We start from the raw sequence: 17194 nt of genomic DNA, 5'->3' as shown, positions 1-17194 counted from the left end.
AAATAAAGATTCCATTCTTCAGCACCTTTTACACCTTTATCTTTCCCTCAGATTTTTTCAGATATCTCGTTGTAAGTGTTTTTGAGGTGACATTATTGGAGCAATTTTAACAATCCAGAAAAGTGAGACAGAACTATCATCAGTGGGCGTATACAGACTGATGACTGAGGGTGTGAAAGATAATATTGGAGATGTAACTGTACAGAAGAGAGGCGAGGGAAATGATAACACAACAGAGGTGAAAGAGGGCAAGAGCATGCCTGAAATGTCTGGAGGAAAGCAATCTGTCGGCTGCAATGAAAGCCCAAATAAAGTGGGAGGTTTACTGAAAAAGCAGAAACCAAAGAGACGCAGGTCAAAGGTCTGAACTTCCCAAAATGTATTGTATAATTTTTTTTTTTTTTTTAAATATTATATTATTTTATTATTTATGTTATATTGAATTTACAGCAAATATTTCTTTTAATTAGATAATAGATATGTAACAGTCTACAGTAAGGATGGGAAGATTCCTCGATTCGCTCGGTGCACCAGCAAAAAAAGTTAACTATGCGATGCATCGGTTTAAAAGGTGTGCATTGGATACAAGTTGGCATTTGTATCGCGATGCACTGATCCACCATGGCAAACAGCGAATATATATGTGCTGTTTAATGCATTTGAGACGTTTTGTTTTCCTCAGTGCATAACTGACATGTCACGAGTAGGTTTTTTTCATCTGTAAATGTTAGAAAGTCGTGCAAATACGTCCATTTTTCTGTCATGAGTGGGCTTACGCCTGCTAAACGGACAGAGCGCAATAATTCTGAGTCAAATATGCATTTTATGATAGCAGTAACTGTAAAGGGACTATTGTAATGGGTAAATAAAATGTGAGCTAATACAGTCCTAATTACTAAGCTCAGATGAGTTAATGTGTGTTTCTTGTAGCAGTTAAAATGTAGTTTTAATTTAGTGATTTTAACTTTTAGGTTAGTGATTGTTAATGCTTTAAAGAGCAATGTTAGATTGTAATGTTCTAATGCTATCTGTTCTAACTATAAAAGGTACAGCTGTCATAAGACCAGAGAGAAAGGCTAGTATGTGAGAGAGTCATTGGTAATATCATTGCATTCCTATTGGTCAGTGAGCTCAGCTTAGCCTGACAGTTTGCCTGCCCTGAACCAAGTTAGCTTTCCAGCATAAGTTGCCACAGTGACTGAGGTTGATCTTTGTTAAATTTGCTTTATGGAACCAAATCATTTGACGGTGAGTCAGACTAACTGAAATGAGCCTGGCCTATTTGGTAAACTTGTTTTATGAAACAGGCCTCGAGGCATTAGAAGTCAGAAGACACATAAGTTAATTTATGACTTGCTGTCTGTCTGAACCAAAGAAATAAAAGTGATCATATTTTTTCTATTGCATCGAATCGCATTGTGTTGAATCGAATCGAATCAAAATCAAATCACCCTACTTTGTTATAGGGGTGAATCGTATCGCAACGCATCGCTAGCTGCTTCATATGTATCTTCAATGTATCGTATCATTGGCTATGCATCGACATGCGTATCACATCAGCCTCAATTATGGAGATGCACATCCCTAGTCTACAGTATATAGCATATTATAAATAGAAAATACGAACTGTCCTCATTAATATATAATAATTATTAGAAAAAAAAAATGACAGCATTTAATCTTATTATAGGCCTGTTTATTCTCCCCATTTTTGATAATCATCCATATCCTAGACATAAGTGTTTTCTCTATCACAGAAGACAGAATTTACTGCTAATATTTGTATTAATTATATAATAGTTATGTAACAGTATATACCCTTATTGTATATACCCCCCAGACATAACTGTTTTCTCTATCACAGAAGACAAGTTATGTAGGTTAGTGATTACAAAGCCTACCTTTACTAATGAGCTAGTGTCAGCCACTACCCTGTGACAGAGAGTGTGTGTGTGTGTGTGTGTGTTTGTATGTGTGTGTGTGTGTGTGTGTGTGTGTGTGTGTGTGTGTGTGTGTGTGTGTGTGAGAGACAGTCAGACAGACAGACAGCGTGATGAGAGTGTGACTGCAAGCAGGGTGATTAAGGCAGGTGCAGAGGGTGTTTGTGTGGATTTGTGTGTGTGCATGGGAGACAGCTGGAGGGCTTTGCCTGGGTTATTAGAGGACTGAGGAGCCATCAGGATCGATCAGCTCCGCCAAGACGACCCGACATGTAACCGATGCCCCTTTAATTAATCCTCATCACCCAGCACAACACACACACACACACACACACAGATATGCAGTGAATTGGAAAATCACTATATTGGCTTCTTTTTATCGATGCATCCTGTCTCACTGGAAAATCAGACCTATCCTGGAGAATAGGAGTGTGCTATCAGTGATTAAATGTTTTTAACTTTGGCAGATAAAAGTGTAGGGCCATGTGATTTCCATGATGAAAATCACGATTATTAAAGTGCAAACTCTATGTCTGGAGGTGATGTTTGAGTTCAGGTCATGAGCAATTCATTTCTATAAAACACACAAACTGAAATATTCACAACCAAAATAAAAGCTTGGTTTTGAATGTATTGCCTATACTGTATGAATCCATACTGTACTTTCAGCAAACTGTATTTGCTGAAATGTATAGTAAAATGCAATATTCTATAGTAAAATTGTTTTAGAGTATGCTGTGAAAATCTGTCACTTTATTTATTAATACAATGTTTTCGTCATCATTTTTGCGTTTAATTATAAATTGGGTAACACTTTATTTTAAGGACCAATTTTCAGTATTAACTAGTTGCTTATTAGCATGCATATTACTAGCATGTTGGCTGTTTATTAGTACTTATAAACCACATATTAATGCCTTATAATGCATGACCATATTTCAGATCCCTTAATCCTACCCAATACCTAAACTTAACAACTACCTTGCTTACTATTAATAAGCAGCAAATTAGGAGTTTGTTCAGGTAAAGCTCTTAGTTAACAGTAAATTGTTCTATTCTAAAGTGTTACATACATTGTTAATTTCAGTTTGAATAAATATATAATTAGAATGTGTGCAACTTCATTTGATTAGTAGTTTTATGATGAAATTCAAGAAAATCACAGAATATGAAAAATAAATAAATAAATTAAGCAAAAATTGGTCAAAAATAACCCTATTTTCATAAGCCTTACATGAGAAAAGACCAAAAGATTGTGAATATAATTTTGGTAAATGATAAAATTACTGAAATCTACAAAAAAAAAAAAGGCTGCTTAATGTTGTCAAACTGCCATTTTAAAGCTTTTGTTTTGTATTGTTGTTTGGTTATGGATCCAATCAAAATCCATATTACATGCATGATTTAGGCCATCATTGTGAATAATGTCATGCGGCAAATGTGACCCACTGTGCGTCTTCACTCTTAATTTGTGTGACAGTAGACACTTAATCCTAACAATTATCACTCAACAAACAAAGCTCAGTCTACCAGACAGACGTGATGTACGACCTCTCACGGTGACGGTCGTGTAATTTTTCACGCCACCTTGCTACCGCGTTCCAATAGCGTTATCTGGCCTGTGATTGACAGTTTGATCAGTTCTCCTCCGTCTCATCCTCCCCTCCATTTTCCGCTCATGCTAACGACATGCTCTCTGAGGGAGCTCTTCTGTCATCTTTCTCAGCTTCTTGCTCTCTGTCTCACTCATACTGCCTGAAGAAATGGTCTTTTTGTGCAAGGCAGCAGGGGTTAAACACATTCTATACATTGGTGAAAGATCTCACTTTGTCTGTCAGTGACATGTGTCAGTATAGATTGTGTTTCGGTGCGAGAGGGTTAGTGAGCGGCGATGAAAAGGGCCTAGCATCAGTGACATTTGAGCAATGCAGCCATAGGTCAGAAATTACACTTAGGTACAGGAACTACAAATGGAACTTGCTGTGATTTGCATTGTTCACTATTCAGAATTGAAGATGCCTTGTAAACTCCAATTAAATTCCAGAATTTAATTGAATTTAAATTGACCCTTCGCAAAGACCCATCCTGCTTTGTTACTGTTGCTGTGTCTGACAAGCCATGGTGCTCTCACACAGTGAAAAATACATTGCGGAGCAAAGAGGAAACTGACAGAATCTGCCTAGGACTGCACAATTAAATCGAATGCGATTGCCATGCACATTTTGTCAGTAAAGCCGGTTCTGTAATCAGCAGTAAATCTACATCACGTGCTTTCAGATGGAGCAGCATTTACTACACAGAGCCGTAGTTCACTGACAGGTTACACACAAAAAAAATCGCAGACGATATTATTGCGCGATTATGAAATCGAAGAAATCGTTTGCGATAATGACAGCTGTTTGCGTAGCTTCTCAGTGAACTACGGCTCTGTGTAGTATATGCTGCTCTATCTGAAAGCATGTGAAAATACCACATTTAATAACGTTTTTACTCCAAACTCACTTCATAACATCAGTCGAGTGTTTGAAATAAATACTTCTGTGAGATGATGTGGCTTCTTACACAGAATAAGGCACACAACATATTTCATAGTATTATAAATGATAAAGGCATTGCATTATAAATATACTTTATAATAATAAGAACTCAGATAAACCATATATTGTCGTAGTCACGTTTATTAGTCACATTGAATCAATGTAAACAGTTAAATCTTCTGTTTATTCAGCAACTGTTATAGGCATTTCCTGGGTTTCTCCGTATTTGGAGTTTCCACACGAGAGCGCCCTCTGGCCTTCGGATGGCGATTTACTACTGATCACAGAACCCTGCTTCACTGAAAGATATATGACAATCGCAGCTTCTGTGTAATTGCGATTGCGATTTCATTTCGATTTATCGTGTAGCCCTAAATGTGCCGAAAGACAAGACAGAGCAGGTTACTTTAGGTATGAAACAAGTTCTCAGCTTGCAAATTTTGTCATTTTTAAAAAAATTAATAAATTCAAACAATAAATACCATTTTGTGGCTCTTTAATTTGTCGTGACAGATCGCTGCAGCGCTTCAGTTAAAGCAGCACATGGACCAATCATCTCTTCCTCTTTATTAACTATAGCAAGAAATAAACATGAATGAACATCAGAAGGTATCTTGTTTTAACCACAGAAAGACGTCAATACACACCATTTTTCAAGTTCACAGACGTTAATCTACTCCTGTCTGATTTGGTTGCAGGACAAAAATGGAAGATTCTGCATTATGATTGGTCAGATCGCCTGTCAATCGCCTCCCTGTGAAGTGAAAAATTAGCAATTTGTATTTAAATTTAAGGAAGTAGAATTAAAGTGGGAAAAAATCAGTGTAATTTTAGTTAGTTAACTATAATGTTTTTATAGAAAAACAATGTGTCAAAAACTGAATGTCTTTGAAAGTATTTTATTCATTTTTATTTTATATTTTTAAAAGTTTGAAGGTTTACTGGTCTAAATGTACGATCACAGTGAAATTTAGGCAACATTTTGCAGGCAAAAAAAGTTCAGTGTCAACTCACACCAATGGCACTTTCAAACCAAGCAGCATTCTGTTGACAAAAACTCTTGATTGCACAGAGTCTTATTAAAATCACTGGATTTTGTCTGTGAAATTTTGCAGTTGATCAGTTAATTCCAATTGAACTTCTTGTGGGGTCTGGACGGTTCAATTCAAATTCCAACTAATTCATTGAATGGTAGGAACTAGGAACTGTGGGACCGAAAGGAAAGGAGGAGATGTGTACTTGGAATACGTGCTCTGCATTTAACCCATGCACACACACAGCAATGAGAAGTGAACAAACACACACACTGTGAACACACACCCGGAGCAGTGGGCAGCTCCGGGGAGCAGTCGGGGGTCTGGTGCCTTGCTCAAAGATCTCACCTCAGTCATGGTATTGAGGGTGGAGAGAGCACTGGACATTCACTCCCCCCACCTACAATCCCTGCCAGATCTGAGACTCAAACCCGCAACCTTCGGGTTACAAGTCTGACTCTCTAACCATTAGGCCACGACTGCCCCACAAGAGAGATACATCAAGATGAACATTTCTTGCTGTCAGGCATTCCATCTATCCTCTGAACACACAGAATTGAGAAGACAGGATGCCCCCATCCACTGAGGACACTGTTCCCATGAAATCTGAATGTCAGCTAGGTACAAAGCATAAGTGGCAGGTGTACCTAACACTGAAGTCTAATAAACACCTTCATAATAGACATATTCTGCTAGCCCTATAACATATAAAGAAGGGATATGAAAAAAGCAACACCTTCAGGTTAGGAGTGAATACTTCAGTGTTGTTGTTTTGGTTGCTAGAAGGGACACCTTTGATTTGTCTGATGGATTCAGTCCACATATACCTTAAACCACACTTAATTGGAACCACAAATGGTGCTGAATGATTTAGTTTGTTTTATAGACCTTTAAACTTGTCGCTGGATACTTTTTATACAGGGTTATAGAATTGTCTCAAAATCTAGTGTGCTTGCTGTCTACCACTTTCTGGGCTGTGCTTAGATACAGTAATACCCCTTACATGAATCACATAGCCAGTTAAGCTAGGTCAATATTTTGAGTACAGAAATATGTGGCATATATGAATACTGAGTAGAACAAGTACACCTAGTACACAACATAATCTGCTTCTTAATATGCAACATAATCGATACTATGTGCAGCACAAATCATTAGCAATAGTGCAAATTACATTTAACATGAAACAAAAAATGTGTAATATTGGATACAGACTTTGTATGTGTGTGTTTAATGCCTGAAATGCTTTCTTGGTGATCAGATTTTTAGATGTGGCTGCAATATCTCTGATTTGTGACTTTTTTCCTAGTATCTTTGAATTGGGAGGATTCTCACTCATTCTGATAGGGCCAATTGTTTCAGGTCTGCTGAGAATTAGAAGCAAGGAATGGGAATAAAATATTCCTTTCATCTGACCTTTCCTTTTAAGAAGACTTTGTCATTGGGGAATGCAGTTTAATAATTCATTAAAGGGAAAGCCTCACTTCCTTTAGAAATCTCATTTATCTGTAGAAAAGCTTTCTTCAAGGTTTAATAGTAATCTGGCATCCAAAGACCTGTGGCAGGTTAGCAAATTTAGACTTACTTGTGGATTAAGGTCTGTGTTATGTTGTTTTAAAATAATAATAATAATAATAATAATACAATAGTCATTACATGTGTGATTAGTTCCATTTGTAAATAATGGATTTTAAAGTGGTTTGTATTTTAGTTTTTTTTTTTTTTTTAATTATTATTGTATTTAATATCATTTAATTTAAATATAATTGTATTTTTACTCTTATAACATAATACAAGGTGCACTCAGGTTTGGTGTCAGTTTCAGCTGCATCAGAGAACAAAGGTTATTGATTAAACCAAAATTGACAAGATTCATAGCATCAGATATTTAAGTTTGCGGGTGTTTATGACCTAAACGAAATTTTGGTTGTTTTTACAACGTGACTCCTGTGCTGTTATTTGATCGAGTTGCTGTGTAATTTAATGCATGCTAGTTTATTATTGTGGTGTCATCCTAGATGATCAGTGTGCAAAATGTTATGTAAAAATAACTGACATGTTGATTGCTGTTTTTCATGTTCAAACATTCCTGACTGGTGCTTTCTGTTTAAAAGTCAGTGATTTTTCTCTGCAATTCTAGTTTTAGTTTTGTTTGTATATGGTAGTACACGATTATAGTTTGATTTCCATAAACCATTTTATTTTATTTTAGTTCATTTTCATCTAGGTTTTTTTTTTTTAAATGATAATAATGTTCTTTATTAGTCTTGTTTATAAAATTTTGCAAAGCGAGTGCAATGCTGCTTCCTAAATTCTATGTGATTTGCCCTATTGAGCATCTAAATTTTGCAGCACTATTGAAAATCTTTATTTTAAATAATTTCAAGTGCACCAACTGAACTGTCTAAATTTAAACATAATCGAACCCAACCCTATTGTACTTGTACTCATCCACTTGTTATTCTTATTTTGTTTGACTGCAGAAACTCCTAAAAGCTCTCAAAAGGAATTAAAGCAGATTCAAATCGATACAACATGGTACTGATAGGTCTTGTTTAAGAAGAGTCTTGGCTTGAGCTTAGGTAAAAATGATCTTGATCTTTCTTTTTCCTTTCTTTTTTAAAGCCACAGTCTTGCCAGACTACTCAGCTGCATTGTCAGGGGTAAGAAAGATGTGGTGTGGAAATGCTGACCCAGGTGGCGCCAGCATTTGTTGTAAATATGGGGTGGCAGGAGGAAGCACAAGTGAAATACAGAGCAAAAGAGAAGATTGGCCAGCTGCCAAGGTAAAAACGAGACGCAAACCTTTGCCAACAGAACCTGGACAAGAAGAGAGGACGAGCATACCGCCTCTCCTCACACCTCAGTAATCAGTATGAACGTCTACATAGTGTCAGGATCAACAAACAGCTTGAGAAAAGAGCAAGACATGCTTCTATTTCTGTTATATAATGAGCAATTAGCATTGTGGTAGAAATAATAATAAGCACAAAGAGGTAAACACTTGAAAAAGCAGATTATTAGCTGATTGGTATTTCTACAAATAGAGTACAGATCAGTGTCCTATCACTTCTGGACAATCCAGATTAAGTTAATGACCATCTAAAACAAGGTAGAAACAGCTAACATATTCAAAAATAGAGCTATCAGGGTCTTTGAAGCAATTTAACTCGCCTCTAGCTGATCCAAGTTGGTCATTAGCAGTTTGACTACCACTTGACCACCAGCTGGTAGCTGGTTTGGTGCTGGTCTAAGTTGGTCTTCCAGCTTAGATGACCAGCTGATGGCCACCTTGGACCAGCTAGAAACAGTTAATATGTTCCAAAACAACTGGAAGCTGTGTTTTGGAACTTCTTAACTGGTTTCTAGCTGGTCTAAGGTGGTCATTAGCTGTTGGACTGGTCTGGGATGGTCTACCAGCTAAAATTACCAGCTAATGACTAGCTTTGACCAGCTAGAATCCAACTAATGAGTACAAAACTCCTCTTTCAGGTGTTTTGGAAAATCTTAACTGGTTTCTAGCTGGTCCAAATGGTCATCCAGCTTGCATGACAGTTAATGACTACCTTGGACCAGCCAGAAACCAGCTAAAGCATTTCAAAACACAGCTACCCTCTTAAACTTCATTTTCCAGCAGCCCACATCACTTGGTTTTGGGAATGAGACCTATTAAAAAATGTTCGATAAACTATTTTCTATCGCAATTATTATTAATCGCATCCAAAAAGCAGTTTTGAACAAAAAATGTTTTTGTGTACATAATATATGTGTATACTGTGTATATTTATTATGTATATATAAATACACACACATGCATGCATATATTTAAGAAAAATATACTGTTTATATATTAAATATATTATATAAATATATACATGTAAATATTTTCTAAATATATACTGTGTGCGCATGTGTCTTTATAGATACATAATAAATATACAAATTACACACACATATATTATATAAACAAAAAAAACCCTTTTATTTTGGATGTGATTAATCACGATTAATCGCTGCCCAGCACTAAATTGTATATAATATATTATATAATTTATCACCTTGGCTAACAAATAATATTGAACAAATGTTTCTATGTGGACAGCTTCTTAAATCTTTGTGAAATTAAAGAATATGTGGTTAGTTTAATTTCAGCAGTGTGTAGGCTGCTCAAGCCTACAACATGCCAAACTTTTCATTAGTGTTTTGTGATCTCCTTTTGATCACTGGCTCAAGTGAAGTTGCACGGTGTTTATGTGAGTCAAGATTTTAGCGCCTTCTTTATAAGAAGCTTACACCCTCTCCTTAAAGTCTCTACCCTACAACATGAATCACCAAAAAACTTTTGAGATCATTCCCTCAAGCCATACATTTACTCGATATTAAATTTTTAAAAAGTGCGTAATGTTCATAATGGGCAGAGGCGGTCAGATGATTCAACATTTTTCTCTCTTAAGCCGATGATCACCTCGACTATGGCAAAAGAAAACAAAATCTCTTGAAAATTTAGGTAGGCTTGTGGTTGCTTTTCTGTACTGCTGGAGATGTGTAGGTGCCTTAAGTCCACATAGCCAGCTCTACTACACTTCTCCTCTATCCTCCATGTTAATTAGCCCCTTAAGGGAGAGAAGAGAGATAAATAGTAAATCTTAATTAGGTGGGGGTTTTTTCGTTATAGGCATGTCAGTTTGTTTTATCAGCAGCTTCTCAGATGCTATGCTGAGCTCTTTTAGCCTGCGTATTAGATGGAGTGGGCTAAAATCTCTGTATTAATCTTGTTACTTAAGTAACGGTGGGAACTGGACAATCTTCCAGCTGTCTTCCATCTCTAGGGACTCACATAAGGGGGACACGCTTGCAATGTTCGAGATTTATTTCCTCATCAATGGAAAACTAGCTCTCTGTGGGTAGCATTTACTTCTCTTTAACCTGCATTACTCTCTAAGCTAATCTTAGCATGGCTAGTACAATGTGTTGTTATGGGTACTTGGAAACTGAGATTGTTACTGCCTTAGTAGTACAAACAATTATACATATGACGATGTTCAAAACAGTGTGTTTGGCTTTAAAAAGTTTAGCTTTCATTTGAAACTTGCTTAGCTAATGCGCTAGCCTGTATATAGCTAAATTTCATTGCTTGTTTATGATAAACAATGTACTTCTCTTGCTATCCTACATATTGTGGCTTAGAGGTGCATATAAATCTAATCTACCTCTAAAAACTACCAAAATTAGATAAAAGCGTACTTGCAGGCACATAAGAAAGGTAGCTAACAGCTGTTCCTTATTTTGTAGCTTCTGTTGAGCCACAATTCAGCAATGAAAAACGATATGTACTTGTACTTTTATAGCATCACACAATTCCTGACTGTCTACAATATTCACTGATATTTTAATAACAACTGTATACAGTATTTTCTCACATGTCCTAGAACCTGATTCTAGCCCACTGCAAATATTCATAATAAAATATACATTACATGTGATGCTGAAATAAGTGTGGCATTTCTAATTGCATCATAAACACAAACTATTGCAGTAACAGTAAATGCCACTTCAGGCTAAATCATCGTTCTCTGTATGTGTTTTATGGCTTTGATTTCACTTAGGTCTTGATTTAATAAAGGTTTTCTAGTATGCGTGCACAACAAATCGCCAGAGCTGATGTACTAACTTGGTTTACTTGTTATTGCATCTTTCAGATGCACAAAACCGTATCTTGCCTGTTTTGGTTTATCTTGTTTTTCCTAATGAATATGTTTTGGTGTTTTCATACACGGCGTTGTCAATGCAAGTAGATTGAATTTCATCTGAAAGTGATTTATCATCCTTGAAAGTCATTCAGATTTAGTAAATGCCTGTGCAAATTCATTATGGCTGATATGCAGGTATTAATTTGATTAGGTATTACGATCAAGCGGTCATGGAAAATAATGGGTTTTCACTGAACATCAGGGTTTTAAAATATGGCAATATGCTTGTATAGATAGGCCTAGATAGACTATACTATTTAATTATTTTATCTAATTATATTTGCTACATATGTAAATGTATACATTTAGCCTACACATTTTGTTAGATTGCACAAGCTAAATAGTTTCCTAGTTAAGTTGTCTTTTAGTAAATCAGGGTCTTGCAGTCTGTGTAAAGAAGCTTTGGTTGCTAGATCTCCCTTCTGTCTTGTCATTTTCACGAGTGAGACCCATTGGACGTTGTCACAGCAAATCTACAATCCACAAAACTGACCATCAGTGACCATATGACTGGCTTTCATCCTCACAGACACAGTCTGTCCCCTTGCTCTACTCTAAGGAGTTGCCGAAACTAATCATTGTTCATGTGTGTGTGTGTGCATGATAGAGTGCTTCTTCTTCACACTCCTTGGCGACCACGTTGGTGCTAATTTCCCATGGCAGCTTATGGTGCAATTAGAGCTTGGAGGGCCTCCACCCTTCACACCGAATCACTGACAGGCCACTGAACAATCAGGGGCGGCAGGAAGCAGATCGTACACATGCCCAGGGTTGTGAAAATATACAATGAATAGTCTTGACAAAATAAAAAAAGAGATAAAAGTTGTGTCCTACACGATATACACTATACACTATGTAGTCAACCGTCTAATGTATCAATTATATTTGGTTATTTTGTCATCCAACATCAGAGTCTGATATCCCCTCCCCTTCCAGTATGTAATTAAAGTTGCGACAGTTGAATGCATAAAGTGCCCAACATTTAGTGTGAACACACTAATCACACTATTTACACTTTTAAAAACAGTCCAGAATAGTGAATAAATATGCAAATTGGGATGCACCTAAAGATCCTAAAGAAATTTCAATGGCAGAAGCTAAACAAATGATTTGTTTACAATGGTTAACATTATTCAGTGAAAAGCATTCTGACTTAAACCCTGTGTGAGTTACTTTCTTCTGTTGAACACAACAGAAGATATGTTGAAGAATGTTGGTAACCAAACAGTTGCAAGTAGCTGTTGACTTTAATAATATGGGAGAAAAAAAAAAAAGTACTATGTAAGTCAGTGGCTACCTGCAACTGTTTGGTTACCAACATTCTTCAAAATATGTTCTTTTGTGATCAACAGAAGACATTTATACAGGTTTGGGACAGGTTTGAAGACAACATTTTTATTTTTGAGTGAACTATCCCTTTAAAACTCAGATTTTTCACACCATTATGTCATGAATGTGCGATGATTATCGCAGTCTACTTACTGTAAAGCCCATAGCCAGAGAAACCGTGTGCTCTTCTTTCTGAGCAGACACACATACATTCATATGCGTTAGCTACCTTAAAACTTAGAGACTAATGGACGCCAACCTTTTTTTACAGTCTATGTCGCCAATAGACGAAAAAACCTTACAGATGTGAGCAGGCTGAATGCTGGGTTAGAATGGTTTATTGTGGCCACATTCCCACAACTATTCCGAATGATTGTCCCAGCTCACCGTTGATTAGATCTGAACAGACTTTGCCTTTCAAACAGATGTTATCTGCTCAGGTTTTGCGTTGTAATACACGATAGAGCTGGCTCAGTTGATTCATTAGTCATCAGATTGGATTCAGGGAATTGGTTTGCTTGAGTCACTCCTGTGTTGAATTCGTGGATGAGAGAGTGCAAAATGGCTGTCCATTTGAGACATACCTAGATCAATTCCTCTCACAATGTGACAATACATTACAACTTACAGAGCTCATAGGGATACCAATTCATTGCCTAGCTGCTACCATGTACAGTGCAACATCGAGTGTACAGTTGTCTTCTGTGAGTCAAGTATTTTATTCAGAATAAAAGCTGCAATGTTGTCATTTTCTGTGATCGTAATATTGAGTATAATTCAGTTTTAACCAACAGTGCCCTTCTTTGTTATGGGAAACATTATTGTTTATTTTAATTGTATGATGTAAAGTTATCCCAAAATGAATACCGTCAGCAGAGAAACAGCGCCTTGGTGTATAATACAGAATTTCCATTGGCCTCATGACTGTAGCTTCAAATTGAAGATTGCTTTAATTATACAAACAAGCTTTCCTTCACTCAATGTTATTGAATTCCACTGAAAGCTTGTGAGACAGGTCCACTTTGAAATAAGGCACAGTTTCATATGGCTAATAAACCTGCCAGGAATGTCCAAAGTATGTCAGACTGTACTGATCATCAGGCCAATCATCTAGGGCCCTCAAATCAACTGTACAGATGTACAATTACAGAGCGAGTTCACTCATTCTCATTTTCAAAACTCTCAACATGTACTATCAGTTTTGACACACTGTGTGTGATTTTAACTGTGTTGAGTCTCAATATGAGAGTTGATATCTGTGTCTTTGTTGCCTTTGCAATTGTAGTGTGCATAAGCCGGTATTTATCAAATTTGTGTGGAATTCATTATGATGACTAAAGTGAATATTTTTGACAAACAGGACTGCATTGCTGTGGAAATCAGTCATTTTGAATCACATTCATTAACCATTCTATAGAAGTATTTTTATGAGCACAGAAAAGGTACTCTGTTGTTTGTAGAAATTTCAACAGGCTTACAGTTATTTTATTATTTTACCTTTTTATGTACATGCATACAAATTTCCTTCCTTGCAAATCTCTCTCCTATAATATAAAAAATACATATTTGTAATAAATTCATTCATTTCTGTTACAAAACTGTGGTTATACTGCTGACCTTAGTGAACACTCTTCTCTCTTTTCTCTTTACAGGTTTCATATATACATGTGGTGGAACATTAAAAGGAAGGAATGGGACCATTGAAAGTCCTGGTTTTCCATATGGATATCAGAACGGGGCAAACTGTACGTGGGTTATTGTAGCAGAGGAGGGCAACCGAATTCAAATAGTCTTTCAGTCATTCGCAGTGGAGGAGGACTATGACTTTTTATCTCTCTACGATGGACACCCGCACCCAGCTAACTTCAGGACGAGGTGAGTGCTGTTTATAATGACCGATTTACATAAAACTGTAAGTAACTGTAAAACTGCACCGTATCAAGTTAATGTGAGACTAAAATACAGAGAACTGTACATACCTGATCACGGAGGGATAGAGGAAGCACTTTGCCGAGTCTAATTTACGGTGTGCCTGTAAGCAACTTGAATATGATGCCAAGTGAAAGTGCTGCCAAGAACTCTCCCTGGATAATTGCACTAAAAAAAATTAAGCACTATTTTCCTAACTTGGCCATTGTTTGACGCGCTTCTCTATCCTTTACAATCGACTCTCAGCCATTTAAAACGACATACCTACTGTAGATACGTAAAAATGTCTTGCGGTTAAGCCTATAATTTAAGAAGGCACATTTGTAGGGCTTTGAATGGATTTAACACCAAATTCTCTGCAAAGGAAATAAGCATGTCTTTCCCTAAAACAACTCTACCAACGCTCTGTAAGATCTCTGCGACAACACCAGTGTGATTATGCACATAAAGGGTTAATGACAACTATCTTTGCAAGTATTACAAAGGGGTATTTCATTTACACATCTATGCTGTTTATGGTCAGAGCTGGACAATATGGTGAACATGACTGTTGGAAATTCCATACAAAACATTGTATGCATTTGTAAGAGGAGAATGTTTCCATGTGCATATATTTTGTTGTGCCATGTACACTTAGATTTTCATTCTCATGTACTGGGACAGCAGACAAGGATGTTAAAATGGGACGGAAATCTAGCATTATATGTAGTAATTATGTTTGTAAGGTATAGGGAAATTACATGTCTGTCATTTTTATTTTATTTTTAGATTTTAGCTTAATGTACTGTATATGAATTTATCATTGTATCCTTGTATCTGGTCAAGTGTTTTTTTTTTTACTAATTCATTTTAAATAGTTCTGCAATGTGACAGATTTATGTGTATTTGTTTGCGCATTAGTGATGCATACATGTTTGTCTGCGTGTATTATGCATTAGGCAGTGAAGTAAAGGTGGTGTCAAGGGATTTGTGGTCCCATTTGCGGAATGGATCGATACCTGACAGATCCCAGCTGTTAACCAGCTGACATAGTGCAGTCCGGTCTGTCTTTTCCAAGTGGAATGCATTGCCATTGGTGCATATACTGTAAAATGTTAAATATTGATGTTTTCTTGTGAAATAGAAAGGAAAAAGAACAAAAAAATAATTTAATAATATTATTATAAAGTATTATTATTAGCATAATTTCCAGCATTTTTTTTTATTATTTACTTTAAATCATGTGCATAATGTTAAAAATTGTGTTTTTTTAACATTTTAAAACCAAATAAATTAAAGGAGCTCTTTTTTTTAAGTCAATACCTAATAAATAAGTAAATATGGCAGATTTTAAGTTTTAGCCACATAATTTAAATACACTCAAGACAATTTTTAAGCTCTACGTATTTGTGTGTGTGTGTGTGTGTGTGTGTGTAGCTGTACTTTCAAAACTGCAAATAACCATTCACACTCACAAAGGCCACCTCTTTTCAATTATTTATTTATGAAAAATGTTTAGTCTCTTGTAGCCTCTCATTCTTCCTCTTCTCTCTCTTGCTCTCCTGCATGAAGGAGATATTAGAAGGGGGTATGTGTGGAGAAGAGGAAGCAGGAATAATGACAGAGCTTAATTAAACCGTTCAAGACGTAAATAATGCAGGATTCTGCAGGCACTACATTTGTGTCTTGCATCGCCATGTTCGTTGGCATCATAGACAAATTGCATGTTGCTATTCAGCCATTTTAAATTATGCACTGCAATTAGCGATTGAGCCCTCTTTCTCTTTCTTTTTCTGTTTCTCTCTCTCTCATTCTCTCTTCCTCTTGTCTGTTTGAAAGAAGATATACTTCTCTTTTATGGCCACTACCAACGTCCTTAGAGGTCTGACATGAATACCTTGTTGCGTCTTAAAGCCCATTACCGTTTATATGTCCTTATATACCTATATATCCATATTTAATGAATTTGATTAATCGGGATTCATTTAGACTTTAATGACCCCCTAAGGCGTCTCTGTCCGAGCGCACAGAGGGTGTGCTGACCTATATAAAATATTGTGAGTGTCATGTCGATGCTTTTTCGCTTTTCAGCAGGTTTATTTGTTTGTTCATTCATTTGTGTTCTTGTTCTTTCTTTCTTGCCTGTGAAAGATGTGTGGGCGATCAAGCCTCAGATCTTGATGGGTGATAGATGCCTTCCGTCCTGATTTTACATCAGTAATGATTATTAATGTGACCTGGCTGGGACTCTAAAAAAAAAAAAAAAAGCTGTTTTTAAATGAATTATACACTAACAATGCCAGGGACTGAACCTGACATCTAAAGATATCAGTGATTAATCTTCAAATATGTACAGATCTGTCTGAATCATTTACAGCTTTGCTCAGAAATATCAAAACAAATTCTTAATAGGTTTAAATGATCATTTGGTTGGCACGCAATAAAGCGTCCCCTCTCAAACTCTAATTGTACAAACATCTGGTATTCTGTGTGAAAATATAACTCATGTCATATATATTTATTTTATTTTTTATTTTATTTTATTTACTTTATGTTTAAATTACCAAGACTATAATGGCAAATAAGAGGTGACCTCTGATGATCTTGTGCCCACTCACCTCTTATTTCATAGAAATGATATGATAATTTAGCTGCCATCTTTTTAGTTTGTCAATTATATCTTGTATTTGGAAATG

General features: G+C 36.2%; 1 protein-coding gene across 1 annotated transcript in view; it reads left to right on the top strand.

The window, feature by feature from the left end:
* csmd3b (CUB and Sushi multiple domains 3b) overlaps nt 1–17194 on the top strand; it is a 420302-nt gene that overhangs the window by 39742 nt on the left and 363366 nt on the right. Inside the window, 1 exon segment of the mRNA XM_058753321.1 lies at nt 14243–14465. Coding sequence (XP_058609304.1) covers nt 14243–14465 — 223 coding nt within the window.

This window comes from Onychostoma macrolepis, chromosome 19 (assembly GCF_012432095.1).
Source record: "Onychostoma macrolepis isolate SWU-2019 chromosome 19, ASM1243209v1, whole genome shotgun sequence".
In the NCBI taxonomy this organism is placed as follows: Eukaryota; Metazoa; Chordata; class Actinopteri; order Cypriniformes; family Cyprinidae; genus Onychostoma; species Onychostoma macrolepis.
Note: the sequence above shows the minus strand (reverse complement) of the source record. Positions and strands in the feature narration are given on the sequence as shown.